Genomic DNA, 27039 nt, shown 5'->3' with positions numbered 1-27039 from the left:
TCCTGCACCCCCATCCAGGAGGCAAGCCACCTTTCACCAAGCACAAAGGGAACTTTAACATGCCCTCTGCTTTTTAAGATCGTCAAATTCTAACTTGCAATCTGCTCTCTGAGGTCAGTCAGGATCTCAACTCTGGAAAGATTTTCAACAAAACCAGCTGACTATCTCCTGTGCCCTACACGGAAGGAAGGCAGAGGTACCAAGTCAGCCTGGAAGCTACTTCACTGCATTTTCTGCGAAGGAAGCCAGCGCTCTGCCATGCATCCCCGGCTGCTGTCCCAGTGTGTTCTCTGCGAACAGACACCCCTCATCCAGACAGGCAAACACAGAAGACAAGGAAACGCTTTTGTGGAGAGGTAACAATTTGAGAAGACCTTTCTTTCACGCTACAGACCACAGGTGATGGCTAACAGGACACGGGACTTACACTACACAACATATAATATTCTAAAGAAAAATTTTGAGTTACCCTGCAGAGAAAGGACTTGGGGTCTTCCTGGCCTTAAATGGGAGTGAACAGGAGCCATAAAATGTAAGCTCACTGGTTCCTCAGATAAAATCCATTACTTGTCCAGACCCTGAGGAGGGCTGTCAAGTGACATCTTCCTTCCTCATAAAATAGCTTGTGCCTCCCAGTAATGCTGGGTGCTTCCACATCGTGGGTACTTACATGGATTCAGCCCTCATCTTAATAAAAATCCTTCATCATAAACAGAGGGAAGCAGCTGGACAAATACTGTTCCTTTTACCCCTTTAGGAGGCCTGGACCAAGCCAAGAACGCCAATGCCTCCTCTGGCTCCCTTGGAACAAACCAGAGAGAGATGAAGTTTAATGGCCATGAAGGCTTCAGATTAACCACTTCTTGACCCAAGGGACAGGACTGGGACAGAAAAGCAACAACAACAGGACTCTCTTAGCCCTGGGCCACAGCTCAGTTAATTGATGTCCATGTCCCATATGTTCCAGCTCCCTGTCCTGTGCCCTTCCCCCACTCCTATCCTGTTCCAGGTTATCATGCAGGACAGAGGGCTGGACCAAGTCAGCCGGGACTAGAGTGGAGCAATGGGTGATACAGGGGCTCTGCCTAGCTTTCTGGTCCATGGATAATAGAAGGACATGATACCTGTCCTTCTAGGCATCAACTGGTCCATCTGCTGGACTCACAACAACCTCACCAGTTCTTTCTCTGCTACTACTTTCTATGTGGCCTTGGTAAGGGGCATCATGCAGTCCAGGCTCCATCCCTAATGCCTAGGATGCTAAACCAGTCAGCTGTGCTCCCAGCCCTGCCTGGGGAGAGTCTGTCCTTCCCTTTCCTCATCTAGGAAACAAGATAGTAAGTGTACGGTCCTCGTCAGAGAGGTGAGGTACAACGGAGACTAGCAGGTGAAGTTCCAGGCAAGGCGCCAAGGACACAGAACACTCACAAAAGCTTTTCAGCTGTGCTTCTGAATCCCTGCCCTGCCCCCAGTCTGGCCCTTCCTCTTCTGCACCCATCTTTTCTTAGGAGTCATTCTCCAGGGGTTAGAGTTTAAGACATGCAGAGCAGCCTTGCTGGGCTTTGTGTGGAGCGGCTGGGAGCCCAGGCAAGAGCCTGTGAACCCTCTTTGTTCCCCTCCACCCCAGGGCTGAGCAGGGCAACTGGAGCTGCCAGCAGGGCGGCCAGGGGCAGCTATTGAGGAGATGATGAATGGGTGGCTTAGGGTGTCTGGCTTCTCCTGTTTGTCTTTCTGGGCTTCTCCTGGGATCCAAACACAGTGCACAGGCTCTGGCCAACTGAAGGTTCAGACCTGTGCAGATAGGGCTGCGGGGTGGTCTCATAGAGTCCATTGATGTAAGCCTCAGAGGGGTGCTGGGGTGGGGTAGGGAGATAATGAGCATGTGCAGAAGGAGCCAGAAGAGCACCTGCGCTGCTGATCACGGACAGCCATCTTGCAGAACACGGGTGCCTAGAGGATGCAAGCTCCCACGCTCCAGGGTGGTCAGGCACCAACACAGGGACTCTCTACTCTTTAAGAACCCACTTTATGACCATGGGAAAGTCCCTTGCTCAGTCTGGCACAGTGAGGGCCTTCGAGGACTAATGCCTGGGCACAAGAGATGGGGAACAGCGGCAGCTTCCAACCTCCCCAAGCACCTTCGGCTGCGTGCGTGACCTTGGGTCTCAGCTGTGTCCTAAGCCAGGAGCCCTGGGATGCCTAAGTCCGTGTTTAAGCGGGGGTGCAGTGGGACTAGCCAGGCTGACACTTGGCAAACCCCCGGGGCTGGTTGGGACCTGGCACCGCGATGGGAGATGTTTGTGACACTGTTCTCTCCCAGTGCATGGGGAACAGTCCTGGGAAGGTCTCCTAATATTCCGAGGCTGCTGAGTGAGAAGGAAGGGGAGGAGAGACCAGGGCTAGGAAATGGTGTCTGATGACTAAGGACACACCTTTCCTCTTACATCCCTATGGGGCACAATCAGCTCAGACCCAGAGGTCCCTTCAAACCTCTGGAGGGAGGCCAAGATTACTCATGTCCTGAATGTGCCCGCTGCCAGCCCTGCCAGGGACCAGGTCTATCTGTACTTACCTCCCCGGCCACAAAGAACAGCAGTGGGGCCTCCTCTTCTTTGGCTTTGTACTTGGCAATGATCTTCTCAGCTATTGGCTGGATCAGCTGTTTGGCTGCCTCAGACTCTCCATCATCCTCAGAATCTGTGACATGGGAGGAAAGAACAAGAAACTCTGAATTGTCAACAAGTGGTACCTGGGATGACCCTAGTGCTGGGCCTGGGCCTCACTGGACTCACAGGCACAGACAGGCTCTGGGCACGGGTCCAAGCCCACCTGCCAGCACGCAGGCGGAATTCTCACAAAGCTATCCAGGAAGCTGAGCGGCTCTCACACCATCGCTTGAGCCCCTGGCAGCTTTTCTCCCAGTCCCAGAAGGAGAATCATGACTGCAGCAAGGAAGCGAGGACATGGTCCCCTCTGCAGCTCTGGTGGCGATGGGACACCACAACTGCTACCAAGACCTCCACAAGTGCTGGCCAGGCCTGCCCAGAAGGGGGCACGGGAGATTGCGAGGAAGAGCCACACACAAGGCTCAGGCAGCCGACGTGTGGCTTCCTTGGCTGGTAAAGCAGGGAGAGAACAGAAGTCTACCCAGAAAGGCCGCACTGCCCACGGGACCTATCTGATTCACTCTGTGACGCTGCCCAACTTGCTTGCCTCTCCAGGACTTTGTTTCCACATTTCTGGAGAAGACCAAAAGGGTCCTAATTGCCCCCAAGTTCAAAGCACTTTCCAAACACGGTCCAGGATGTGGGTGTGAAGACCCACAGCAGGCTAGACAGCCCCACTGCCCACAGCAAAGGTTTCCCAAGCCTGCTTCTTCCCAGCCGGCCTTCCTACCCAAAACCAGACCAGTCTGCTTAGCAGCTCCCATGCTGGGGCCCAGACAACCAGACCCCAGAGAATGGAGCAGGGTGTGAGTGTCCTCCCTCAGAAAAGCCGGTGGCGATACCCTAACCATAGACCTAATGGAGCAGTTCAGTTGGAGGTGACCAGCAAAGTCCCGTAGTTCTGGGCCATAGGGTGTTCACATCCTGGGTCATCCTACCAGAATGCAGGGATACTTTTCTGTCTTTCTACTTGGTCAAGAGGCATAGCTTCTGAGGCTGAAGGAGGAACAGGGGCACCCCCCCCCCAGCCCAGTGAATCTGGGCCAGCTCTAGTGGCCCCCTGGAGTTGTTCATTAGAGCATGAAAGAGTGGCAGAAGCAGCTCTGGATGAGCCTTAGCCTGAGGGGGCCCCACCCCCTGCAGCTGCTATGCAAGCAACCCCCCCTCCTTTCCCAACAAAGGTTCCGTTCATGGGGGGCTGGGAGCATCCTCCTGCCTGACCTGTTTGCCCAGCTGGCAGCAGGAGCAGCACAGAGGGAAAACTGAGCAGTAGTTGCTCCAGATCACCGCCCCGCAGGAGGATAGCCATGAATAAATCATTGGGGTCAAAAGCAAGGCTCCTGGGGAGACAAAGACCCCCAGCTCAGCACTGTTAATGACAGAGGCTGCAGGGATAGCCACCTCCCATGAGAGGTCCATTCTGACCTGTCCCCCACTGTTCCCTCTGCTCCATACCTACAAAAAGGACGAGGCAGGGGCCTTCGTTGAGCTGCACAGCGTTGGAGTCCGAGAGCTCCAGCACGGGCTTCGGGTGCCACGGGAACTCCCTGCAGTCCTCATCATTGAGCACCTCCACCCGGCCCTGCCGAGTGATCACCTCCCCCTGGGGGTCCAGCACGATGAGAGTGGGGATGCCTGCAAGAAAGACAGAGCACTTACGAGGCCGCTGTCCTGAGACAGTGTGGAGCCTGTCTTCCAGACCGGGGACATACACACACACACACACACACACACACACACACACACACACACACACGTAGGCACAGCAGGATTCCCGGAAGCCCAGGGCTGAAACTAAGTGTGGTTGCTGACTAGCTCCAGAACAGCTCCGGGTCTGTGTGGGGTCACTCCGTGGAGTGCAGAGCAAGCCTGGGTCTTGCGAGTTCTTGGGGGTAATACTGTGAAGGAGCTGGAGCCCCCATCTTTCCCAGCTCCAGCAACAGCAACTGAGCGACAAAACACAGGAGCCAGCACTCCTGCAGTGTGCACAAGGTTTGGGGTCAAAGACACATGCGTGCGTGCATGTACACGCACGTGTACACACACACACACACACACACACACACACACACGGAACTGAGCACAGGGTCTTGGCACATAGGTACAGCCTATCAGCCAGTGGTGGGCACACCCTAAAAAGACCCCCAAAGGTACAGCAGCCCCCCCCCGAGTTGGCAGAGAGTCTAAAGCAGACAGAGGTGGCATAAAGACACCCACAGACCCTCCCACACAGTGCATGGATACACACACAGAGCAAGACAATAGATGTGAGCAGGGTCCTTATACAGTCACCAAGGCCCAGTGAGCAGGGATGTGCAGGAAAGGGAGGAGCCTGGTTCAGGCCACAGCCCAAATTAGGAGGCAGAGGACAGCTGGGCCACAGCCCTGCTGCCTGAGGAGAATCCAATACACGCTAAGAGCAGTCCCCAGAAGGAGCAGGACGTGCACGTCTGGACTGGAGCAGCGAATACACAGACCGCTTGCCTTTGTAGCACATACACTCTCCCTATAAATCCCCAAATGAACACCTGGGGGGAAATCCGAACCTGCTTTATAGTTACATCTGGGCTTGCCACCTCCTTGCTCTTCGTACCCCGCTCCCCACCGCTGCTCTTCTGGCCAGAGCTACCACACACACAGAGTCTGCCTCTGCCCTGACCTTTGGGGACACTTGTCTCGCCACTGGTAGCTGGTCCCCTCCCCAGTAGAGCTCTCCAGGTACCCCCCCTTGGGGGCAGACCAGAGCCTGAATTTTATATGAAAGCCGCAGCAATTTAATATTTATAAGCTCTGAAGTATTTGGTCAGTAATTTGCTCCACTGACATTTTGCTTCTCCATGGGGTGTGCAGCGAGGTACCAGAAGTATGTCCCTGGTGTTCTGTAACCTGCTGTGGCAGTGGGCCCAGTGGGCACGCAGTGGTGGGCCTGTGTTCAAAAGGAATAAACGGTCCGTTTGGTTCACACCTATTAGAAGAAGTAGCTGGATGGGCGGAACGGGGAACAGGGGAAGAGAGCCCCGCTAGTGGTTACCATTTCTATGTTCTTTTAAGTCTTGAACAGGAGTCCTGGGAAGTTGTCCTAATGACTACCCAGAGGCCTGGACCCATGTTGGCTGTCTCCACACAGAGGATTTAAGTCAGCAGCCCAAAGGGAGCCTGGAACAGGAGGCCACACGGGACAGCCTGGGACACATGAGTGATCCACACTGCCACGTCCCCATCCCTAAAAAGCCTTGGCACAGGTCTTTAATTTGAACTGGTATTTCGGAAATTGGGCAATTCTGAGCACTGGGTAAACCAGCGCCCGCCCACTGCTATGATTAAACACAGCACCGGCCCTGTTTTTAGCCTGGACTCAGGATGCAGAGTGGATCTAGGAAGGGCAGACAGGAGCAGAGCTGGGGAAGGGAAGGGCAGACAAGCCTGCCAGCAGGGAGTCTGCTTCCTCTGTCTCTCTGTCGTGGGATTCATCTGCTCCTCTCTTGAGTCCTGTGGGGACCAGCACAGGAGAGCAAGGACTCAGGCTGTGGGGAAGCCCTCTGGCCAGGCTCTCTCCTCTCCATCCCCTTACCTCTGAAAAACTAAGAAGTACCTCTCTTAGCTTCGGTTCTTTGAGCTTCACCGAAGCCCATGAGGTCCCGGGATAGGGCAGTGTGAGGAGTGTGACTACGGTGCATGGGACACACCCAATCAGACCCAGACAGCACCCTACCCGTGTTCCTGTGTTCACCTTTGTGTCTACCTTTCCCTTTTGGTGACCTTGGGCTTGACCGTAGACCCCTCTAAGGGTGGACTCTGCTGCTGAGTCAGAAGGCTGGCCGAGAGAAGGGGAGCTTGCCTCTGCAGTGTCTGCTCTGCTGGGCACAACATAATTGCCACCTACTTAATAATCCTCACAAGCTTTGGGGACCACTACAAGACCACCCAGCCAGTCCCAGTGGGCTGTGGCTCTGTCTCCAGGATACACATGGTCTTTGCCGAGCACCTGGCTTGGGCCAGGGAGGTTCTAAGAACCATAGTTTCCCAAAGTACTTGCCTCTCTCAACTTCCCTCCCTGGAGCGGTGGCATATGCTGGGGGTGTCAGCACCCCATTTTTCCCCTCCTGGGCATTTAGTCCCTAAATCAGGCTTTCCCAAGTTACTACTTCAGAGAAAACAGGGTGCAGCCTTGAGAAACTTCAAGGGAACATCAAATTTTTCATCAATGCGGTCATGCAAAATCCCTTCCCCCAGCGAGGGGCTTCTGGGGGAACAAAGGAGGCAGCTTATCACTGCTGGGCCCAGACTTGTTTCCCAGCAAAGCCAGATGGGACGGTTGGGGGAAAGGTGCAGATTCCTGGAGTTCTAAGAAGATCCCGCGGTCCCTTAACTTCTTTCAGCCTCATTTCCAAAAACTGCCAAATGGGGATGTCAGATTCTATCTTACTTGATTATGGAGAGGAATAAAAAGATAAAATGTAAAACATTTCAGCAGAGTCCTGGGGATATTGTACGTGTTCCATAAATAATAGCAAATATTATAAGCCCACTCATGGTTTTAAAAACCCTCCCAGAGAAGGCACAGAGGGTGGGAGCCGGGTAAGAGAGAAGCAGAAACCTCAGCCAGGGTGGAGAACGTTAGCTAAGGAATGGGAGGTATGAGTAAAAGTCCCAGCAACAGCAATGTCTGCCAAGCAAGCTCCCCTTGTGAGCTGGGAAGACATACACACCACCATTCCCAGAGAGGACTCAGCCTAAGCCTTCAGCTCCAGGGAGCCGGTGCTGGATTCCCCTCCACAATCCCTCTCAAAGCACAGAGAAAGAACAAGGCCTACACCTTCCTCCTAGGGAGACCCACTGGAGTTTAAAACAACCTCAAAACAATGCATAGAGTCCATCCTACAGTTTAGTCTGGTTGTTTCTCTGTTGCTAAGGAAACAGTTTTGTGGGGATGGGAGGGTGGAGGTGGGACAAAGAAGCTGAAGCGGTCCAGGTACTGGAGGAAGAAAGGAGCCAGGAGGAGTAGCACCTAGCTCTGTCTGCATCCGGATGGCAGCATCCAAAGGGGCTTCCAGACCCTAAAGACCAATGGGAGCAGGAGGAGAAACTGGAGAAAAGAAGAAATGTAAGCTAGGGCACACTGCAGGGCAAGATGCTGAGAGAGGGTAGAAATGGCTGCCAGGGGGTGCAGACAGTTGGAAAGGGTTGTGATACACAGCTAAGAGAAAGACCCAGACGGCACAGTGCTACATGTGCGAGTACATTGTAGCTATGTGTATGCATGCGAACAGTGACCGAAGGGACTCAGCAAAGTGGAAACAGTTTCAGAGTAAACCAGGAGGCCAGATGAGATGGGAGAGCAGCTGAGTTTAAGTGATGTAAAATGTGGGCTCTATGTTTAAAACGGAAATCAGAACTGAAGGGCAGTAGGGCTGGGGTGGGGATGAGAAACCAAATCAAACCCCGGCAAAATCAGCAGCCAGTTCCACTCATCAGATGTCTCTCCTGCTGCGCCCAGCCCCAAAGCAGAGAGCTCAGGAGAGGGCAGGGGCATCTGGTATAGGTGGCAAAGCCCAGAAAAACTCAACTCAGGTTAGAGAGATGGGTTTGGCCCAACTAGGACTTTGCCAGAGGATACAAAAGCTGCTCAGTCTGCACCAAGAGACATGTATGGCTATGTTCTTAGAAATCCAGAAAACAGCTGGGTGGTGGTGGTGCACACCTTTAATCCCAGCATATGGGAGGCAGAGGCAGGCGGATCTCTGTGAGTTTGAAGCCAGCCTGGTCTACAGGAGCTAGTTCCAGGAACCCTGAAGCTAGTTTCCAGAGAAACCCTGTCTTGAAAAACCTGAAGAAAAAGAAAGAAAGAAAGAAAGAAAGAAAGAAAGAAAGAAAGAAAGAAAGAAAGAAAGAAAAAAAGAAAGAAAAAGAAAAAACCGTCAGTCAAGAGTGGAGCAGATCTGCCAAGCTCAGTCAAACTGCCCATCAACACGGGAGCAGGTAAGTCAGTCAGCACAGTTAACCCATGGAGCCCTTCCCAGGCCTGAAAATAAACCAACTAACTAGATGTGAATATTAGTGGGGATACATTTTAAGACCATAATGTAAGTGAAAAAAATCAAGTTGGAAAATTACATTATGACAGCATTTAGTGTATGCTCCTAAAAGACGCACCAAGGAAGCGATACATTATTCATGGGTTCATATGCATGCAGGGAAATGCGGAAGCGGCTTATGAGGTTATGAAGTAGATACACTAGATACACGTGGTGATTCCCAGGGGAAGGGAGGCAGAGGAGCGCAAGGGCCTTGTCTTTGTCTGTAATGCTTTCTTTACTCTTCCTTCTTTCTTTTCTCCTTTTGGAGAGAGTTGGGTATGCTGAGGAATAGACACAGGACCTGAATTCTATTCTAAATATCTGAACCAAGTCTTCTTGGTGCAGAATGGGTGTTTATTACATTGTCCTCTGTTCTTGCCCCTATCTTTTTTCCTTTTTCTGTGCTCACAATTAAATGCAACAAACAAAACAGAACACCAAGGCCGCTCAGTGGATTCCCAGGCTGCCCTGGCTGCTCTCCGCCAGCAGACAGGCAGATCTACACAGAGGCGCCAGCCTTTTGAATACGAAGATTTGTCTAAAAAAAAAAAAAAAAAAAAACCACGCCAGCTCAGCCACTTGCCCTCTACTGATTGAAAAGACACAGCTCTGAAAATGTCGTTTTTATGTTTACAGAATGCTTCAAGTCCATTTTCTGAAGGAAGTAAGGAAGAGGGCAAAGTAAGGGGCAGAGAGGGGAGGGGGGAAGTGGGAGAGGAAGAGTGAAAGACGGATTGAGCAAGAGGAAAAAGAAACACAACGCTCTATGTCGGCGACAGCAAGACTCTACGTATTAGCCACCCAGTTCCTGCCTCCCACAGGCTGGGTATGAAGGATAGAGAGAAAGGACAAAAGCGCCTGGGTCCCTCGCCCAAGACAGAAGGGCCCCTAAGCCTCCTTGCAAAAGAACATGGTGTTCTGCGATACTCTCCAGCAGCCCCGGGTTACTTAGACAATGGCTAATGGGATTTGCCTTTTGCCAAGTGTGTCTAAATGGTTCCCTTAGAAAGGCATTTTTAAACAGCTTATAGGGCCCCCAATTCCCCAGACTGTACAGAGCACTGGGAGCAGGGAGGCCTGTGGGGAACCCAGCTCTTTCAGGGAGACAAAGGAGATGGAGGGAAGCCAAATGCCAAATCCTCAGTGAGCCGGGGTGGCCCCATGATGACTTCACACAAACCCAGGGCTGAGTCCAAGGCATCTAAAGGGGGCCAGTGACCAGGCCACTGGCAGCTGTCAGACTTTGGTCCATCTAGCATAGGGCAAACTTGTCAAGACCTGCGACACAGCTACCCTACTGCCTGTGACACCTCAGCTAACTGTCAGCATGTGGAAAGGCCACTCTGGAGGAAGACTCTCTCTCTGGTATAGGGACAATCTGGGCATAGATCCCAAGACACTCGGAGGCCATGCTCCTTTTGTATTATATATTTTCACCCAAGCCAGTCAAGACAATAGAGAGGACCTGGATGACTGTCAGATCAAGTCTCAGTCTCTCTCTCTCTCTCTCTCTCTCTCTCTCTCTCTCTCTCTCTCTCCCTCTCAAAGACCAGGTGGAGGTAGCTCAGCCTGGGTACCACTTAGGGAATGTTCTAGCACTAGCACTTCTCTGTAAAGCTACTTCATCAGCCTGGCATGGCATGGCAGCATACACCTATAACCCTAGCACCTGGGAGGCAGAAGCAAGTGGAATATTACTGCAAGTCTGAAGCCAGCCTGATCTACATAGCAAGTTCCAGGCCAGCCAAGGTTACATAATGAGACCCTGCTTAAAAACAAAACATAAATAAATAAATAGATAAATAATAAAGGTGTGTGCCCTGTGCCTGTGATCTCAGCACAGGAAGGCTGACATAGAAAGGTTACTATGATTTTTAGGCCAGCCTGGGTTACATGGTGAATTCCAGTCCAGCCTAGGCCGTAGAGTAATGCCTTGTCTCAAAACAAACAGAAACAAAACAACCAACCATGGGAGAGCTGGCTCAGCGGTTAAGAGCACTGGCATAATTCCAGTGGACCCAGACTTGAGTTCCAGAATCCACATGGTGATTGACAGCCATCCACAACTCTGATTCCACAGAATCTGACTCCCTCTTCCTGCCTCTGAAGGCACCATGTACACATGTGGTGCACAGACCTGGGTACCAGCAAAATACTCCCATATACAACAAACTTTAGGAAAGGGCTGGAGAGATGGCTCAGAGGTTAAGAGCACTGACTGCTCTTCCAGAGGTCCTGAGTTCGGTTCTCAGCAACCACATGGTGGCTCACAACCATCTGTAATGAGATCTGGTGCCCTCTTCTGGCCTGCAGGTATACATGCAGACAGAACACTGTATACATAATAAATAAATTAATTAAAAAAAACTTTAGGAAAAACCTTCTAAAAATAAATAAGTAGAAGTTCAATAAATAAATATATAGCAAACAAACAAACAAATAAATAAAGAGAAATTCAAATATACCACCTGCTTGAGAAGCTCAGCTTCTAAGAGGTGCTATGAGATAATTTCCTAGAATAAATCCCTATAAAGTGGGATTTCTTCTTTTTAAATTTATTATTATGTTTTTAAAGATCTATTCATCCACACTCACTGCTGTATATGAAGAACAGGAATTCTCAAAAGCCTGATGCTAAAGCCACGTGATAGTAATCTTCACCATCAACTTGGCCGGGTTTGGAATCACCCGGGAGACAGGGACCACCACTCTCCATGTATCTGTGAGGGCATGTCTATGGAGGGCTAACTAGAAGACTCATTCTGAATATGGACAGACCATCCCATGGGCTACGACCAGGACAGACTGAAGTGGAGAAAGGGCAAAGTCAACAGGGTGTCACCATCCCTCCTTCTCCACCACCTGAGCCATGGGGCCGTGAATTGAGTGGCTTGGCCACGCCTTCCTTATCACCCGTCTGAAGCTGAGAGCCTAGGTAACCGGTCTGTCAACACTGATGAACCGCTAACACAGATGAAGATGGAACTTTCAATGTCACCAGAAGAGGCTGCCACTGGAGGACAACATCGTCCCTGGGGCTCAACCAGTCTACTAGTACATCTTGCCTGTAGGCTCAAGAAAGGCCTCAGTTGCCGGGCGGTGGTGGCGCACGCCTTTAATCCCAGCACTCGGGAGGCAGAGGCAGGCGGATCTCTGTGAGTTTGAGGCCAGCCTGGTCTAGAAGAGCTAGTTCCAGGACAGGAACCAAAAAGCTACGGAGAAACCCTGTCTCGAAAATCAAAAAAAAAAATAAAAATAAAAAATAAAGAAAGGCCTCAGTCATAAGTTAGGGGCCTATGGCATGGCCTTGAGGACTATGAAGCTGGGAGCAGCTTCTCGCTCACTGAACAGTCACAAAGAGACAGCCATGTCTCCTTTAAGTAGAAAACTGAGTCACTTTTAGAGCGAGGAAACTTAATCCCAATGGTGGAAAAGTCAAAACTCAACCCCATATATTTCTGTTTGTTTTTGTAGTGCGGGGAGGGAGCCTAAGCAAGTACCTACCCTTGTCTTTTCCAAGAAAGAACCCATTGAGCTACAGGAAGGAGCTGTTTTATCTAGCTTAGGGAAGAATCTAGCTTGTTTCTGTGATATTATTATTTATTTCTGAACAACACTGTAAGGCAAATCCAGCGGTCAACACCTTGAAGAAATGTCTTCAGCTGAAAGATAGTATGAGTGTAACTCACACATAAAGACACGGACACGCAGACACGGACACGCGGACACAGACACAGACTTGTTAGAAGTGTTTCATCTATATTACTTCTCAGCAATTTTCTGTCAGAGGTTCATCATGCCAAATTTGCAGAGGAGGAAATGGAAGCTCAGGGACTCCAAGCGACAGAACCAAAGATTATCCTTTAGCCTGTGTGACAGTGACACCTTGGAGGGGAGGTGCTGGTCCAGTGGATTTGGAAGCATGTGCTCCATAGGCCATCCACATCAGAAGCACCATTCGAGGGGACGAGAAGCACTGTTTTACTGGAGCAAGCACTTAAAAACACTACCCCACCCCAGAACCCCAAAGTGAGCAGCTGTAATGAGGTATAAGTCATCTTATATGCCATAAAATTCACCCCAAGTTCTCTTTAAAAAGATTTACTTTATTTTTTAAATTGTGTATTTGTGTGTGTGTGTGTGTGTATATATACACAAGTATGTCTCTGTGTATACCCAAGGAAGCTAGGTGAGTCCAGGTTCCCTAGAGCTGGAGTTACACTTACAGGTCACTGTGAGCCTCCTGATATGGATTCTGGGAACTGAACTTGGACTCTTTATAAGAACAGTGCAAACTCTTAACCGCGGAGCCATCTTTCCAGTCCCTAGTCCCCAAGTAATCCAGAGATCAGCTTGCCTCTGCTTCCCGAGTGCAGGGATTAAAGGTGTGCACCACCACTGCCTGGTCCAAGTAATTTTTAAAACATGTGAGGAACATGAACACTCAGAAAGTAAAACCTAGTTTTTTGTTTGGTTGCTTTGGTCTTACTGAAACCGAATCTCCCTATATAGCTTAGACTACCATGGCACTGGCGCTCCTCCTGCCTCTGACTTCTAGATGCTCAGGTTACAGGCATGCACCACCATGCTTTGTCTCAAAGATATTCTTTCTCTGCTAAAAAGAAGGCCAGGATGTGGAAGCCCAGCTGGGCAGGTTTCCATCCAGGCTGCACAGAGTTCAGGCTGGGATGCTTACCTTGGATTCCATACAGTCGGTTGAGACGCGACCGTCGGGCCTCATCAGTGTAGGGGACAGCGAGCCATGGCATCTCACTGAAGTACTGCTTGAAAGACTCCTCCGACCTACAGAAAGATGTGGAGAAAATGTCTTTCTCTTGTGTGTATTTCTACTCGGTCCTTCCTGCCATTACTGTCATACCAGCACCTACAGGGTTGAGGTTCCTAACATCAAGCTCCTAACCTAGCGCCGCAGGCACCAGAATACAGGCGTTCGCTATTCTACCCATTCTGCTGTTCACCAAGAAGCAAATGAGTCCATCCACGAGGTGGCTCCCAAACCATGCCAGGCCAGGCCAGCATCCTACAACTATGCCTATGCACAACTTTTCATCGTCAGCACAGACATGTTTGGTTTTTAAAAGGTTCAGACTGAATACACACCACGATTGTGTTCCCGTGTACCCCTAGTTTGCATGCAGAGCTGCGGTGTGCACAGAACTCGGAACCAAGCCTACACCTATGACTGTACGTACGAGAAATGTTCAGGAAGGTAAAGACACTGAAGCTACAGAAGCACATTAGGGCTGGCTACGGCCATGTGTGATGACCAGGAAGGGCAAAAGGGAGCCTTCTACGTGATGGAAATGTCTGTATCTTGACTCTCTGACAATAGTGACATGGGTAAGCATGTGGGGCAAAGCTCAGGGAACTACAAACCTAAAATGGATGCAATTTATTGGTATAGACATTGTGTTCAATAAAGATGATACAGTTTAAAGCTTTAAATGTCTTCAGGCTTGTCTCCAGTCCGTTGCACTGAGACCAGGAACTGTGGGGTGGGACCATGAGCCAAGAAATAGCACAGGAAGTACAATGTCAAAGCTACAATGTGGCATCTTGAGAGTCTATGTGGCCAGGACTTCAGGAGGCAGAAACTCCTGATGTCTGTCTGGATCCTGATTGGAGCGCTAAGCTGAAGACTATGTATCAGTGAATGGACAGGTGAGACGCAGAAACCACTGAGGCTAAGGAGACAGGCTCTGGAATGAAAAACTACACCGTCCTCAGTTGGGTGATTGATTGATTGATTGACTGATTGATGAATGATTCCTTCCTTCTTCCCTCCCCCCACCCCCTTCCATCTCTTTCATTTGTTTTTCCTAGACAGAGTTTCACTGTGTAGCCCTGGCTGTCCTGAAACTCACTTTGTATACCAGGCTAGCCTCGAACTCAGAGATCTGCCTGCCCCTGCATCCCAGAGTGCTGGGATTAAAGGCGTGCGCCACCACTGCTTGACTTACGTGATTTCTTTTCCACATGCATTAAAGTAGCCTTAGACAGAGTGTGTGGCCAGGTTGAAGAAAATGAATACATATACTCACAAAACAATCACATCATTCTAGTCTCTAGCTTGCTTCCATCCTCCATATTTCCCCTTCACGATCTAGAAAGCTGAACCAAAACTGCAATCTTGATTTCAGCTGACCACAACCTGGACTGAGACGTGCCTCAGTGTTTGCTGTAAGGTTTATCTGAGTTACTTACTATTCCAGATTGGTCTTCCCTGGGCTCTACTCTATGGCCTACACTGAGGAAGACATATGACGTAAAAGAAATGGGGAGAAGCCATTATCGGAAAAGCGGCGTAGGGCGGACACTTCAGGGGTACACAGTACCTGTCTGCGCTGACGAAGATGATCTCGAACTTCTGGCCTGCTTCCTTGATCTTCCGGTAGGATTCCACCAGCACTCGGGTGAGGCTCCGGCAGGGTGGACACTGAAAGACAAGAGCCCCTGCCATATTACAAGTCTCTACTTCCAGCACTGGCCACTGGGGGCCAGGGGAGAAGGGTAGGGCTGGGACAGCAAAATCCAGTTTATGCAAGAGCTAAGTAAGCTTGCATCTCTTCCTGGCAATCAGTAGGCACACACACAGGCCAGCCTAGGCAGTGTGCAGCAGTTAGCTGTGAGATACCTCCCCTTAGGGAGCCTGAGAAATCTCATCAGGATGGCTGCGGAGAGGTCGTTTTCTTTTTCTTTTCTTTTCTTTTTTTAAAGATCTATTTCTTTATTATATATACAGTGTTCTGACTGCATGTATGCCTGCAGGCCATAAGAAGGCACCAGATCTCGATACAAACTGTTGTGAGTCACCGTGTGGTTGCTAGGAGTTGAACTCAAGATTGGAAGAACAGCTAGTTCTCTTAACCGCTGTTCTCCAGCCCAAGAGGTCGTTTTCTTGCTGCCACCATCCATAGCTTGAGCATTTACTGTCATCGATGAGCAAGGAAAGGCAAAGCCAGGGAATGTCTGTCAGAGTTCCCCACCTTGCAAAGACTAGCACTCTTGGCCCAGTGGTGACTCGCTCACTTCCTTCAGTCTAAACTAAGGAGAGACCAAACACTCACCCAGTGCGCAGAGAAATAGACGCCCACGTGAGACCCCTCCAGGCTGCTGCTCTCCAGTGACTGCCCGTTATTTCTAAGCAGGGGCCCTGCAACGACTTCCCGGAAGGGCTTAGGTCCCCAAGGGAATTCCAGACCTGAAACAGGCAACAGATTGTGAGAATGTCAAGGCTCTTTGCGGTGGCCCGGGACCTACGAGTCCTCAGGACTATAGGCACAGCTTTGCCACCGTAAAGTATTTATTAGCCGAGCCAGAGGATCTGCAGCCAACGCAGAAACAAAGGAACTCAGGCTAGCAAGATGGCTCCGTGGCTAAGGGTGTCTGGAGCCAGGCCTCACAGCCTGGGTTCAATCCCGGGTACATGTGAAGGAAAGAGAGAACAGGCTCTCAAGTAATAACCTCTGATCTCTACATGTATGCAGGGGCATGTGTGCGCCAACAAACACAATACAAACATACACCAAACAAGCTGTTAGGAAACGTAATTAAAAAACCAGAAACTCGTCCATAGCACAGCTTCATTACCGCCTAAGCAGTGGTTCCTGCGCCGGGAGGGTAAGAAGGCCCCTCTCCAAACGGCTAGCTGCAGATGCAGAAGCAAGGTTACAGACGGACAAGCAGAACAGAAAGGAGACCAGACCAGAGCCAACCTCCTAGGTACCTACATCAGATACTACCCCACCCAGATTGCGATTCAATCCCATCCTGCCAGCTCCAAGGTTCCCAGCCCGGAATGTATACCAGAACCCACTGTAGGCCACGCCCCCAGAGACTCTAAAGCAACAGCCTGGGCTGGGGCCTAGGGAACCAGTGAAAACTGAAATGTAATAAAAATGGACACTTCCAAAACCCAGATGGTCAGCACTGACACTTAGGCTCCCAGCAGGAGGAGGAGCTAGCGTGTTCCCAGCTCACAGGGTGGTCCAAGGCCCACTGCCTCAAAATCGCCTGAGGGGCCAGGGATGAGAGCCCAGTTAAAAATGCAGGTGTCCACGCCCACCCGGAAACCAGAGGACACAAAACGCCAAGGAGCCGGTGGTGAGGCTGCCTAGACTGCTAATCTTGGGAGTTGGTGGGGTATGAGTTCACCGTGTCCTGACTTTTACAAAGGGCAATCCTCCTACATAGGAAATCTCCCTCTACCCACCCCCTTCCTATCTCAAGCCTCACAACACAGTTCTGACTAGCCTGGACCTTACTATACAGATCAAGTTGGCTTCATTTTACAGAGTGCCACCATGTGCCTCTGTCTCCCAAGTGCTGGGATTAAAAGGTGCCCTACCACACTGGCCTTGCTATCAAAGCTCAGGTTGACTTTGAACTCAGAATCTTCATAGCCTCCAGAATATCAGGGCTTCAGGTTTATACCACCATATCCGGAGGATGGGGGTTTATTGTAAAACTTTGTGACCAAGGATGAATCCTTGCAGCTCGTATTTGGGTAGTGCAAGAAGAGAAGTGCCGACCTTGGCCAGACCCCGACTATGTGGTCCAGGCAGACTTCCCAGTGCATGGCCAGCAGCCAGCAGGTCAGCATGAGCAGGGCCATTGGGAACTGGGACTTAAACCACACCAGGCAAGGCAGTGCACTCACCACTGAGGCCAAGAGAACAATACAGAGATGGAGACGTCGGTGACATGGTGAAGCATTCTGAATCCAAATCTGAGATCCACCCCCCCCCCCGCCCCAGATAGGGTTGGTTTCTCTGGGTAACCCTGGCTGGGTAACCCTGGCTGTCCTGGAGGGCACTGTGTAGACCAGGCTAGTCTTGAAATCACAGGAGATCTGCCTGCCTCTGCCTTTTGAGAGTTGCAGAATATTATTTTAAGATGTGTTATATTTACTTAATGATGCAAAGATGTGTTGCATTTTTTTATGTTGCATTCGTTTAACTCTGTGAAGTTGTGATTCTTTTTTTTTTAATATTTATTTATTTATTATGTATACAATATTCTGTCTGTGTGTATTTGCAGGCCAGAAGAGGGCAGCAGACTTCGTTTCAGATGGTTGTGAGCCACCATGTGGTTGCCGGGAATTGAACTCAGGACCTTTGGAAGAGCAGGCAATGCTCTTAACCTCTGAGCCATCTCTCCAGCCCCTGAAGTTGTGATTCTTTGCCTGTCTAAAACACCTGATTGGTCTAATAAAGCGCTGAATGGCCAATAGTGAGGCAGGAGAAAGGACAGGTGTGGCTGGCAGGCAGAGAGAATAAATAGAAGGAGAAAAAGGGAGCAAAGGAAGAAGGAGGAAGAGAGAACAAGGAGTGAGAAAAGAAGAAGCCAGCCACCCAGCCAGCCATGGAGTAAGAGTGAACGTAAGAAGAGGAAAAAGCCCAGAGGCAAAAGGTGACCGGTATAATTACGATAAGAAAATCTGGCTAGAAATAAGCCAAGCTAAATCTAGTCATTCCTAAGAAAGAATCTATGTGTGATTTATTTGGGAGCTGAGTGGCAGGCCCTCCAAAGAGTAAAACCACTACCAAAAAAAAAAAAAAAAAGCCTAAGTGCTGGGATTAAAGGCATGTGATACCTCTGTCTGGCTCCAAACTTTTTTGACAGTCATGAAATTTCAGATTTCAGGCCTCAGTGATCAAGAGACTGAGACAGGAAAAGGGCACAGATTTGGAGCAGCCTGGGCTATGTAGCAAGTTTCAAGGTAGCTTGGGCAAACAATGAATTCTTGACTAAATGAATGAATGAATGCTGGGCTGTGGTAGCACACCTTTAATCCCATCACTCGGGAGGCAGAGGCAGGCGGATCGCTGTGAGTTTGAGGCCAGCCTGGGTTGTTACACAGAGAGACCCTGTCTCAAAAAACAAAACAAACAAACAAACAAACAAAGCCCCAAGGTTTTATTTTGGAGGTTAAGGACAGTTAAGTTTTATTTTGGAGGTTAAGTTAGTGACATATGCAAATATCCCCAAATCTAAGAAATCCCCAAATCCAAGTCTTTCTGTTCCCAATCCAACTGAGGACCGAGCCTAGGAATACCCGCCTCGGGTACTACCCAGGATGGATTCAATTCCACCACGCCATCCCAGGATTCTCAAGTAGGGAGGGCCAGTGAGATTGCTGAGCAGGTAAAGGCGCCTGCTGTACACTCAAGGACTTTGGATAAAGGACACTCTATATTTTATTTTTTATTTCCCTGTATCTATATATCGTGAACGTGGAAGGACAGTGGACAGCTGATGGGGGTTGGTTCTCTCCTTCCAACATGGTGGTTTTCTCTCCTTTCACCATAGGAATGGAATTCAGGGTGTCAGGCTTGGTGACAAGCACCTTTACCCACTAAGTCGTCAGCCCTTTGCTCTGTGTGTGGATGTGCATGTGTGTGTGTGTATACCTATATATATGTGTGTGTGTGTTATATGTTTTGTTTTGTTTTTGTTGAAACAGGGTGTCATTGTGTATCCCTGGCTTATCTGGAACTTGCTGTGCAGACCATGCTGGTCTTGAACTCACAGAAACCCACCTGCGTCTGCCTTCTGAGTGCTGGGATTAAAGTATACACTGCCACGCCCAACTACTCTTATATTTTAAGAGGACTCCTCCTATACATATGCAGACTCTTCTTGTTAATGTAGCCGCGGCCAAGGAAACAGCACTAGGTTCAGTATCTGGGCTCTTGCCGCTTTTCAACAGCCTCCTCAGCCCTCCAGCTGAGCACTCCTTCCCAGATCCCATCTGCTTTGGCCCAGGAATTAATGTCACCCTGGAGGGACATTCTGAGCCTTTAAAAATCTTAACCATGACCTGGAGAATAGAGTAATTTCGTCCCGACAATATTCTCTAGTCATGTAAACCTACTTACAGCACTTCATTAGTACTGATGTCCAGGAGGGGATAGAGTGGGGCTGGGGAGGGGGCGTCAGGCACATCCAACCTACCTTCTGGGTCGTCTCGGATCACCAGGAGCCCATTTCTGCACACAACCTTCCCTGTGGTAGCATCTAGGAATATCAGCGATGGAATGTTGGAGATTCGGTATTTGTTCCAAAGTTTAAGCTATAAAAAGAAAAGCAGGATAAGGTGGTTAAACCCAATCCAAATTAATTGCAGAGTTCTTTCAAGTCCCTCAGCCCCAGGAAGAGATGAGTGGAAAAGCATTAGAAGGGAAAAACGATACGGGAATAACTGACTCAAATCAGAGCTGCCAGGCAACAGGGCTGGGTTAAATTATAACCCCAGGTGCCCCTGTGGTCCTGTAGGGTGTGGGGGCCTAGAAGGTTTGTGCTGTGACAGAGGTGGAACATTGGTAGAGGGACATTTAGTCTCTTTTCGGTCCCCAGGGAACATCTGATAGTCACAATAAAGAACTTCTATCTCTGGAGAGCAGTGGGACTTCTCCCAGGTGACCTGGGAAGGAAGGGAATCAGCTCCACCCAGCAGCAGGCAGCAAGCAACAGCCGGTCACCAGCCAGGGAGAAGGGAACAAGTTTCCCAGCAAAGACAAATCGTTCAAACGTGCGCCACTCTCTACACTTGTCCAGGCCTGTGATTGGAATAGCATCCTTGCTATATATGTGTACCATTTGTCTTGTGGAACGCAGGCAAAAAACCGGCCCCAGCCCTCAGCTCTCAGTGCCACTCCAAACAGCCTCCAGGCTGCTGGCTGAGTGTTGATGTTGGCAGGGAGAACCTTTAGGTCTAAGAAGGACACTGAGAACCTGGGAACATCAAAGCCCTGGAAGAAGCCAGATTTTTGCAGGCTCTATTGCTTGTTCATGGCCATGGGGTGAACACCCTTTCAGTGGGCTGCTGCGTGCTCTGAGATGTAACTACCAGGCCCGAGCACCAACACCATGAAGATCTCCAAACAGAAAGAAGCAAAAGACAGGTGCACAAGGGTTGTAGGACTCCCTTGTGGGGGACCTGGGAGTCCAGGCAGGGAGGTTTAGCCACTGGCCAAACAGGGCAGGGATGTGTAGAAGGGTAACAGCCCCAGAGGTGAAGGTGGTTGCACACAGCAAGGAAAGGGGTGAGCGGTTGGGGCTCAGATGACATTTAGTACAATTGCAGGCGGAGGATCTGCCAAGAAACGCGAGGCTTCTCAGCCTATAGAGACACATGGCTTGGCGGAAGGGTTATTGGATCCTGCTTCAAACTGGGTGGCCGTGCTTGATTGCTTACCAGCCCCACATTTCCGGTGGGGGCTCAAAAGCAACCTCTTCACAAGGGTGGCTGTGAGCAGCTGTGCACAGCTTCCGACCACCACTGCGTCACTGCACAGAAGCCTGACCTGGGCTCAGATCGAGCATCCTTTATTGTTATTGTTTTGAGACCAGGTCTCAGCACGTAGCTGAGGTTGACTTAGCGTTAGTGATGAAACTCAGGCTAGCCTTGAACTCTGATCTTCCCTCACCAGTCCTAGCCGTTGATGAGATTCCCCACCCCACCCCACCCCGATTTTCTGAGGCAGGGTTTCTCTGTGTAGCACTGGCTGTCCTGACACTCACTCTATAGACCAGGCTGACCTGGAATTCTGAGGTCCACCTGCCTCTGCCTCCTAAGTGGCACCCAGGATATTCATGAGACACTTCAGAGATTGACAACAAACAAGACACTCCACTGGGATTATTAACTTAAACTTCCTGTGCCAGAGTCCAACCAGGCTCCCTAAAGGTGTCCAAGGCAGGGGAGGGTTGTGCGCTGGAGCGATGGCTTGGCTTCACGATTATGAGGACTGGATTTCAGACCCTAGCATCCATGTGACAAGCCTGCTATCCTTAGATAAATACCTGTAACTATAATTCATTCCAGTGGGAGCAGACAGAAGGATTGTGGAGCTTGCTGGTTTCCAGCCTAGATGAGACTTGAGCCCCAGGTATAGAGAGAGGCCCTCCCTCAAAGAGATAAGTGAACAACAGGGGAGGGACACAATACCTTCTTCCTTGTGGGAACACATACCCGCACATTCTCTGCCCATACATACACAGGGAGGGAGGGAGGGAGGGAGGGAGGAATGGAGGGAGGGGGGAGAAAAAAATTTAAACAGAAAGATTGAGATCACTGAATTGAAATTTTTATTGTTTAAAATGTAATTTTTGAGGGGGGGATGTTAGCCACTTCAAAAAATTGGAAAAGAGCCAATAACAAAAATGAAGAGTTAACCCAGGATCCATCGCTTGGGAAAGCCGAGACCACACTCTCTCCTGGCAGCAGCAAGGGAGAGAGCCAGTCTGTTTCCTAGCTCCCGTGCCAGTGCTATCACTGATGCCAGCGTTTCCAATCTGAGAGAGAAAATGCACCTCACTTTCCTGGCTACCTGGGAAATATTTCTTTACACTGTGTGAATATGTGTCACTGTGGCTGGGTTAATAAAGAAGCTGACTGGCCAACAACTGGACAGGTAGAGGTTAGGCAGGACTTGCAGACAAAAAGAGCGTGAAGAAGGGGAGGAGACTCAGAATCGTGATCAGGCAGGGAGAGAACCAAGATGAATGTGCTGTGCTGAAAGAAGGAACTGCCGTGTGGCAGAGGGTAGTAAGAAACACGGGTTAATTTAACCTATAAGAGTTAGCAGCAAGGGGCTGGAGAGATGGCTCAGTGGTTAAGAGCATTGCCTGCTCTTCCAAAGATCCTGAGTTCAATTCCCAGCAACCACATGGTGGCTCACAACCATCTGTAATAAGGTCTGGTGCCCTCATCTGGCCTTCAGGCATACAGACAGAATATTGTATACATAATAAATAAATTAAAAAAAAAGAGTTAGCAGCAAGTCTAAACTAGCGGCCTAGCATTTATAATTAGCAAGTAGTCTCTACATGGTTATTTGGGAACTGGCTGGTGGGACAGAAAAGCCTGCCTATAGCTATTTTATACTAACTGATGTTAGCACGCACATGGCTAGTAACGCACTGTACAGCTCAAGTACAGCTAACGACTCATCGGGCTTTCTTTTTCTGTGTTTTAGAACTGGCAAGGCTGAGATTCACTATGCGGCTATAAACTGAGTGCTTACTATGTGCGAGGTCTTTTCTAAACACAGGAGGCATGAGATAGAACAAGGCCGATGAAGTTGCTGCCCTGAGTAGAGCTTCTGCTCTCATGGGTGAAAAAGACGATAAATAAGAATAAAAATGGAACAATAATTTTAGACACTTGTAGGGACTAGAAAGAAATCCTTGCAGAGAAAGAGTAAAGGCAAGCTTAGAAGAATGGACCACATTTTAGTGAGAGGCACTATCTCCATACATACACACACACATACACACACACAAGTACACATGCATGATGAATGACATGGGGACGCAGACTTCTAACAAAGCAAGTTACACACATAGAGAAGGCCACCTGCAGCCAAAGGAACCTGTAAAAAGGCAGGAGGCTGGCTGCAAGGCCCAGAGGAGATGCAGTCAGAGCTACAGCCCTAGTCCCCTACCTAGGTATCTTAGGAAAAGAGGGCCAGGGTGTATCTCAGTGGTAATAGACAGGTAGGTAGACAGATTAACAGACAGGCTGACTGACCAACCACCTGGAGTCCAATCATATATTTATTTTATTTTTATTTTGTGTATGTGTTTGTATGTGTGTCACATGTATGCAGGTACCTTTGGAAGCCACAAGAGGGTGTCAGATCTCCTGGTACTGGAGCACAGGTGGCTGTAAGATGCCGGACATGGGTGCTAAGAACTTAAGCAAGTGCTCTTAACTACTGAACCATTTCCCCAGTCCTACCCTTGTGAGTTGTTTTTTTTTGGGGGGGGTATAAAAAACTAACAATGAAAGCAAAAAGAAAGAGTGACATCAGTGTCCAGGCAACCCGGGCTCTAAATGCTTGGTAGAGATGGTGTACTGCCAGACAAGAAGAACTCAGTGCACGCTGTTCTGCCCCCTGTCAGCACAGATAGGTTTTCTCGAAGGATCCATCATGGGGAACTAAGAACTCTGATAACCCTAGTCTTCCCTCCTACCTAGTGGGGAGTGTTCCTTCCTCGGGTCTCGGGAGGGCAGGAGGGTAGCAGGTCGTGACTCCTATTCCCAATGATTGTTGGGTCTTTCTTCCAAGTGCAGGCCTGGCTTAGGGGAGCATCTGCTGCTTCCATGCTTAGAAAGGGATCGAAGAGCCGATCCTTTCACAGCCTAACCCATCGTGCTCTAGTTTAGGACAGTGATTTATTTAGGAACTTCCTCATCGGTGAGCTCTGTCTGTGGCCCAGCTTTCTCAGGCCAAGACCAAGGTCACTCGGCTTAGAAACAGTGCAGAAGGCCCAGAAAAAAATTAGTCTGACCTTTTCTTTTTCAATATTTAAATTTTATTAATTAATGAATTAATTTGTATATGAGGTTTTTTTGCATGCCATTTATGTCTGTGTACAACATGTGTGTCTGATTCCCCTTGGAGAACAGAAGAGGGTGCCAGATCTCTAGGAACTGGAGTTCCAGAATGTAGTGTACTTTCAAGTGGGTGCTGGGAATCGAACCCAGGTCCTCTAGAAGGACAGGCAGCGCTCTTAACCACTGAGCTATCTCTCCAGCCATTCTTTTCTTTTTTTAGAATTCCCACGCACATGCACACATCTGTGATTGTGCACGACTTGTGTGCTGTGCCCCTGGAGGCCTGACAAGGGCATCAGATGCCCTGAAGCTGGAGTACAGGGGGTTGGGGGTCTCCAGATGTGGGTGCTGGAGCCACACTCAACATCCTCTAGAAGACCCTCTTAACCAATGTGCCATCTCTACAGCACCTCGCCCCCACACCTGAATCAGATCTTAATACCTGACCAGAAAGCTGGCCCTTAGGTTGAAGTGGTCATCTTTGCCTCTGCTGAGGGCTCTTACCACACTGAAGGATATGAGAAAAGCTTGAGCTTCAAGACGCATTCACTTGCTAGGCAGTGGTGGCGCATGCCTTTAATCCCAGCACTCAGGAGGCAGATACAGATGGATCTCTGTGGGTTCGAGGCCAACCTGGTCTACAGAGAGAGTTCTAGGACAGGACAGGCTCTAAATCTACAGAGAAACCCTGTCTCAAAAAAAAAAAAAAGAATTATTCACTGTGCCTTAAGGTCCATTAAAGGTTTCCCAGAAGCCTCTAAAAACAGGCTTCTTAACCATTGGAAGGGGAGGTCATGCATACACTTCCATTGTAGAAAAATATACATTTGGGAGGCAGAGGTAGGCGGATCTGAGTTTGAGGCCAGCCTGGAACTACAGAGTAAGTTCCAGAACAGCAAGGACTGTTACATAGAGAAACCCTATCTCAAAACCAAACTAACCAAACAAAAAGAAAGGAAGGAATGAGGGAGTGGGGGAGGGAAGGAAGGAAGAAAGAGAGAGAAAGAAAGAGAGAGAGAAAAAGAAGTGCACACACTAGAAGTCTGTGGGTGATATCACGGAGCTCAAGAATCCTGAAGTCCACTGGTGGGACCTGCAGAGCTACAGTATGTCTGTGGGGCCCCAACAAAGACTCTTTGTGTTAACAGAGTTCATACTGGACCGATCTTGACTCTGACACAACAGGGACCACCTTTATGCCTGCCACTCAAATGTCAAACAGAAGCAGCACCTGCCTAAAACCTAAGCTGCCAGCATGAAGTGGGTGGTAAATGCCAAGGTTCTGCTGTCAGCGCCTAATGAGTGACCACAGCGTCCAGACCACCCCTCATCTCAGGGCAGTGGTGATATCTAGATAACGTGCTGCGGTGAGCTTCATCTCAGGGCAGTAGTGATACCTAGATAACTTACTGCCGCTAGCTCCTTCATCTCAGGGCAGTGGTGATATCTAGATAACTTACTGCCGCTAGCTCCTTCATCTCAGGGCAGTGGTGATATCTAGATAACATACTGCCGCTAGCTCCTTCATCTCAGGGCAGTGGTGATATCTAGATAACGTGCTGCGGTGAGCTGAGTGCACTTTTAAAAAAGCACCCCGGCAGCCATGAATAGTAGTGTACACCTTTGATCCTAGCACTCAGGAGGTAGAAACAGGTGGATCTCTGAGAGTCTGAGACCAGCCCCGGTCTACACAGAGTTCCAGGACAGCCAGGGTTACAAAGAGAGACCCTATCTCCAAACCCATCTTCCCAAAGAAAGCACCTCCAAAAGTGAGCTCATCTTCTTGTCAGTATTACAATCGAGTAGGTGGGGTGTGTGTGTGTGTGTGCGTGCTGAGGACTGAACCGAGGGTTTCATTTACTCCAGGCCAAGGACCCTGCTATGGAGCCCCAGAGCGCCCAGAACCCCCAGAGCCCCAGAACCCCCAGAACCCCAAGATTGAATCCTCAGTTGTTCATCATCTAAAGTTTCATCTGAGGAGGAAACATGTCAGCAGAGAGAAAACAGGCCACCTGCTGGCCGCGAACCTCACTCCTCTTCAGTGGGCAGGTCACACCTTCCTAAGAGCACACCATATACCCTCACCGCATCGTGCGTGAGCCCAAGGAAGGTGTCACATGTGGAAACACTTTCACTGTAAGAGCCGGATATACATGCTATGCTTCATTAACACTGGGATCCAATTTATGCTCACTTCCCCCTTGTCTTGTCAGCGTCCTCTTGGAAGAACGCTGCCTTGTCAGCTTTGTTTTACAGTTCATCAATCGAGTGCACAATTAGTAGGCTGTAAATGACTTATGGGATGGGGGTCTCTTCCCAAAGCGGCTATTCTGCCAGGAGCACCTTAGGCAACAGGAGACACTTGGAGGCCCTGTTTTACGTCAGCTATTTGTGGTTGCCTCTTAACTCAGCCTTACTTTCAGATTTTCTGATTGTGTGTGTGTGTGTGTGTGTATGTGTGTGTGTGTGTGTGTGAGAGAGAGAGAGAGAGAGAGAGATTTTCTTTTCAAAAACAGAGTGATACTATGTTGCTCAGGCTAACCTTGAACTCCTGGTCTCAAGCCGTCTTCCTGCCTCATCCTCCCACGTAACTGGGACTACAGGCATGTGTCTTCATGCCCTGCTGGAATCCTTTTGGCTTTTGTCTCTGTGGTTTTGCTACGTGAACCCAGCCACCACATCTGACTCTGGAAGGAATTCCTACTTGGTTTCCTGCCTCTGGTTCAAACGACTAAAGGCATGGAAACAGCGCAATCTGATGCAGGCAGGCGTAGGAGGGAGGGCGTGCTGAGTCAGGTTCACCCCATCCAGCTGCCTCTGAACCTGAAGGCTGGATGGAGGGTAAGAGCTCACATGCCACTGGATTTGGGAGATTTTTGGAGCCAGTCAATGGCAAAGTAAGCATTTTAATGCTTTTAAGTTGGTGCTG

General features: G+C 49.5%; 1 protein-coding gene across 1 annotated transcript in view; it reads right to left on the bottom strand.

Annotated features, from left to right (window-relative positions):
• Nxn (nucleoredoxin) overlaps positions 1-27039 on the bottom strand; it is a 148067-nt gene that overhangs the window by 1717 nt on the left and 119311 nt on the right. The window contains exons 2-7 of the mRNA XM_075991604.1: positions 19721-19838; positions 15832-15965; positions 15100-15200; positions 13440-13546; positions 4122-4301; positions 2573-2697 (exon numbers count right to left, since the gene is read on the bottom strand). Coding sequence (XP_075847719.1) covers positions 2573-2697; positions 4122-4301; positions 13440-13546; positions 15100-15200; positions 15832-15965; positions 19721-19838 — 765 coding nt within the window. The remainder of the gene's footprint in view (positions 1-2572; positions 2698-4121; positions 4302-13439; positions 13547-15099; positions 15201-15831; positions 15966-19720; positions 19839-27039) is intronic.

This window comes from Microtus pennsylvanicus, chromosome 11 (assembly GCF_037038515.1).
Source record: "Microtus pennsylvanicus isolate mMicPen1 chromosome 11, mMicPen1.hap1, whole genome shotgun sequence".
In the NCBI taxonomy this organism is placed as follows: Eukaryota; Metazoa; Chordata; class Mammalia; order Rodentia; family Cricetidae; genus Microtus; species Microtus pennsylvanicus.
Note: the sequence above shows the minus strand (reverse complement) of the source record. Positions and strands in the feature narration are given on the sequence as shown.